Genomic DNA, 4,858 nt, shown 5'->3' with positions numbered 1-4,858 from the left:
TGCATTTAATAAGGTCAATTCAATACAAATTGGGTAATTACATTGAACTAATAATAAAACATATTTTATGTTTGTGAATTAATTTAATCGTTTACCTTTATTTCGAGGTGCATTTAATAAGGTCTATTCAATACAAATACCATAATTTACTATGCCTCGAGACCATCTAACTCTTCCATTGAATCATAAACAATTCAGTGGGTTGGAGGAAAGAATCACTTTACAAGGAATTAAAAAATGCGTGTTTGACGGACTGTGGTCTTCCAGACCGAGATTAGATGACAAGGGAGGCTCATATGTCTACAAACGCGTATGGAGGGCCACATCACTTTCTGAGTTTCCTTTCCCTGTTCGTATCTGTCATGCGTTCATGAGATCCGTGCAATTTTTCATTTATCTCTGTCATGCACTGCAACATGTACGACCCAAGTCAAGTGCCCTTTGAACCCTAAACATTAATAAGTATTCCGCGTTTCCTTTTTGCGGCATTCTCTGTCCAAGGAGAGGCTTCAATTTATCAGCTGCAAATTTGTTCATCATGCCTTCCTTCATTACCAGCGAGGAATACGAAAGTGATGGGGTACCCATCATTGATCTTTCTTTCCTCAGGAGTGGACAGGATCACAATAATGAAGAAATCATGTTGGGTAGAATGAAAAAGGCTTGCCAAGAGTGGGGATGTTTTCTTGTGGTGAATCACGGGATAGAGGAGAAAATTGTCACTGAAATGGATTCAGCGACCAGAGAGACGTTTAAAGTTTCAAAAGAAAACAAAGAGAAAATTCAAGGAGAATTCGGGTACATTCCCTCCATGCCTGCGCTGCCTTTTCTGGAGATTCTCCCCGTCAATGGCGCCCCTGATCCCAACGCAATCAAAAAGTTTGCCCAAGACCTGTGGCCTCAAGGAAACCCTAAAATCTGGTATGTGGATTTCTTTCATTGATAATGTGATACTTTCGTAATCTAATTTTCATCACTGTTGGTTTTAAATTGGGTATATGAGTTGTTTTCCCAGCTCATATGATCCGACTTAAGAAATGAAACATAGATATGTAGAATTTGACTATATTAATATAGATTGTCCACAGTCCAAAATTGATTTGGATAGTTTCTGAATTCCATTGTGCGTTATTTTTTTGTATCAGCATTTTTTATCAACATACTGTCCATGACCAATCAAGAAATGAAGTATAAAAGGAGAAGAATACTGATCAACTAAAATTTTACTTCCCCTTAAATGTGTTCTATATTCTTACCGAGTCGTCATGTTCCATTTTTTACAGCAAAACTATAGAGGCATACACTTTACGCATGGAGGAACTCACAAATGATATCATAAAACTAATATTTAAGAGCTTTGGGGTAAGTAAGTACTACGAATCACAGTTTTGGGGACTCCTCCGCATGAACTACTGTGACGTGCCTGAGAAAGCAAGAGGTGGATTGGGAGCCCATACAGACCACAATTTTATTACAGTGATATACCAAGATAACAATGGCGGGCTTGAGGTGAAGACAAAAGCAGGGAAGTGGGTGGCATTGAAGAGTCCTCACAAGCATTCCTTTGTAGTTCTCACGGGTGATTCCATCAAAGCGTGGAGCAACGGCCACATTCAGAGTGGAATACACAGAGTCATGATAGAGAGGAAATCCCAGCGCGTGTCACTGCCATACTTCTCCTTCTTCCCTGACGAAACAGTGCTAGAGGCGCCTCCTGAGTTTGTGGACGAGGAGCATCCTCGCCTATACGGGCCCTTTCCGTACGGGAAGTACAAAGCCTACTGTAAAGCAATTAAGAGGGCTAGGTGCGAGTTAGGGGACCTTTTTGAAGGAGAGACTGACGAATCTTTTCTCGAAACTTTTCTTGCCATTTCTACGCCTCGAGTCTCCAATTTTGGACAATAGTCTGATTAGCTTCGGTGCCACTCATACAATTGCACATGTTTTAGTATGAATACGCTCTTATTATTATAAAAGTAGCTCAGCCCACGAGAAACACAAGAAAAGGCGAGAACAGATTTTGCAACTAGTTTTCAAACGAGGAACTCAAGTCTGAACAGTAGTTATAGAGTAGAAAACATTGAGAAATAATATTCTTTTGAAAAGTAGTAATGGATTTGTGTTATTCTGTAGATTTTTATGGAATTTAACAATTTCAATTTCAGAAGAATGTTCTGTCTCATTCCTTATGATATGTAAGAGAATAGTTATAGCAATAAACAGTATTTTTTTAAAGAAAAAGTATTAGATCTATGTTCTTATATGAATTTTTATTGATTACAGAGTTTAGGTCTTACAAGGAGCAATAGACCAAGATTTTATTGGTTTTTCCTTTATAAAATGGATAAAAAGATGGACGGTAAAATTAGACAGGGAGAATGTAAAAGTGGCTTACCAAATCAAGTTTTGGTAATATATTATCAATTTATGTATGCTATTAATTTGTATATAAAATTAAAAATAGAATCTTATCTTAAATTCTTTCCTTATTCTTCATACATGAGCGATCAAATTCTTTCCATAAAAAAACAGATTTGAAGACAGTGATGCTACTAAAAGAATCACTTAAAGAGAAAAGATCACATGTTTTCATACCATTTTGTTGAAAATTCTGCATGTGTCTTGTTTCGAAACACTCGATTATAGGCTACTGCAATTGTTTGCTATGTTGAAATTCGCTGCATTGACATCGGATAGACTCAGTCTAGAACGCAAAAGATGCAAACAATTTAAAGAAACTAATAGAAATACGATTAAAAGAAAAAAAGTAATACCTATTTTTATTAATAAATTTCTCTAATTTTTTTTGGCTACTGCATATATATCTTCTCTCTGCATTAATTTAATATTGGTGTTTGTAAACAGCTGCTGAAATAAACTTTCTCTCCCTTTGAAACGATCTTTGCATAAATGGTCGGGCCCTTGAAGCATTAATATTATAGTGAGAAAGAGAAAAGGCCTTCACCCACTTGTATCATAATAAGAAGAGAAAAGGCTAAAGTTTAAACAACAATTATCTTTGAGGTCAGATCTTGCGTCACATTAAGAGCATATACACTTTGTACAACCGCGTAAACACACATGCACTAGTCTGACGGGACTTGATATTCAAGTGAACACAAAGTCCAAGGTGTAAGCGTGATCATAACGTTTCAATTAAAAAACAATAGGTTCAATGCATTCCGGTCGCAGGCTGACTACTTGTCGCTATAATTAATAAAGACTATACAAGCAGAATTCGTAGCCGCAATATCTACAGTAAAATAGTTGAAAACTAGAGTTCTAGTTATACTCGGCAACCTCTCTCTTAGTAAGACTCCTAACGAGAATGATCCTCGCGAATGAAAACCATCCCATTCGAGTATTATATTGTAAGTCGGAATCTGCAAATGTTTTCTGCATTAAATGCTTTTAGACGAATACATTTGTATGGACAAGATATAGTTGCCAACTGCTCAGCACATTTACCTGGAAAAGATAAGATATCGATCGATTACGAAATCGCTGTCAAATAAACACAAACTAAAGTAGCACAATTTCATGTCAAATATATTGTTTGGGACGGTGTAGCAGCACTCCGAGATCTATAGATTGAATCTGCAAACACAGTTTGGCAAAATTGTGCAATAGGAAGTTAAATTAATTTGGTTTAATAGAATAAATACATATAATTATATATCAATTAAATTAGATTGGTTTTTAGTTATTGAAAAGGAATAAATTGTTAGAAAAGTTAATATTATATTCTTTTCATATTTAAGCTTTTATTGTTATATGCAATTTAATGTCTAAGATACACATCATCTTAAAGTTATAGTGATATTAATTAAAAGTAAATGTTTGGAGTGCAATAATTGACCTACAATATGTCATATTTGATCTACAATATGTCATATGTAGGTTAAGACAAACTAAATCTTGGAGTGTAAGTCAAGTCAAAAATTTGAAAATAATTTTTAAAGAGTATATAGTCTTTTGTTTAGTCAAGTTAAGGTTTCAAATTTGAGTAAATATTTGAAGTATAGTCATACTTGTATTTGTATTGAAAGCAAAAGTATGGAGTGCACATCAAGTTAGATATTTCTAAGAACTTTCGGTTGTGATGCGTTTGCACATGTTGATTATGAAAGTAGAACCAAGCTGGAAGCTAAGTCAAAGAAATTTATATTTATTGGATATGGCATTGATGAATTTGGTTATAGGCTTTGAGATTTTGAAAATCGTAAACTTGTAAGAAGCAGGGATGTCATATTTAATGAGAAAGTGTTCTACAAAGATCTTTTGTAGCAACATGAGAATCAAGAAGATGATTATGAAGTGTTGAATGATACTCCAAAAGATAATGATCCAACGATTCCTCATGATGTGCAACAACTACAAAAAAAAATACCACACAACCCAATGAATGTTAGACTATCAACAAGGCTAAGTAGTCCCCCAAAAAGATTTTCTCCTTCTTTGTACTGTATTTTACTAACATGTGTTGGTAAACTTGAATGTTATGATGAAGTTGTGCAGGTGGATACTAAGATTTAGTGGGTGTCTCCTATAGAAGATGAAATGGACTCCTTGATGAAAAATAAGACTTGGGATTTATGCAAGTTGCCTGCAAGTAAACAGAATTTACAAAATAAATAGTTTCAAAGGTTGAAAGAAGAGGATAAAGGTAAGAAAATATTTAAAGCTAGGTTAGGATTAAAAAGATTTACATAGAAAAAGGGCATTGATTTTGATGAGATGTTCTCTCCTATTATAAAAATGACTTCTATTCTTATTGTTTTAAGTATTATGGCTACTAAAGATTCACATTTGAAGTAGCTTGATGTTAATATAGCTTTTCTTCATGGTGATTTGCATG

The 4,858-nt window shown here is 34.6% G+C and overlaps 1 protein-coding gene across 1 annotated transcript; it reads left to right on the top strand.

Moving 5' to 3' along the window:
- The first annotated feature begins 243 nt into the window (after positions 1 to 243).
- Positions 244 to 2,241, top strand: LOC149534455 (C4-beta,C20-epoxidase-like). Its single transcript, XM_089804021.1, has 2 exons — positions 244 to 921; positions 1,284 to 2,241. Exons 1-2 carry the CDS (start codon positions 539 to 541, stop codon positions 1,903 to 1,905), a joined length of 1,005 nt encoding a protein of 334 aa, XP_089660147.1. The 5' UTR covers positions 244 to 538; the 3' UTR covers positions 1,906 to 2,241.
- Positions 2,242 to 4,858: the final 2,617 nt, after the last annotated feature.

Source organism: Cupressus sempervirens, chromosome 10 (genome assembly GCF_028749045.1).
Source record: "Cupressus sempervirens isolate cs-2001-9-10 chromosome 10, ASM2874904v1, whole genome shotgun sequence".
Taxonomy (NCBI): domain Eukaryota; kingdom Viridiplantae; phylum Streptophyta; class Pinopsida; order Cupressales; family Cupressaceae; genus Cupressus; species Cupressus sempervirens.
The sequence above is the reverse complement of the archived record's forward strand: the minus strand, read 5'-3'. Positions and strand labels throughout refer to the sequence as shown.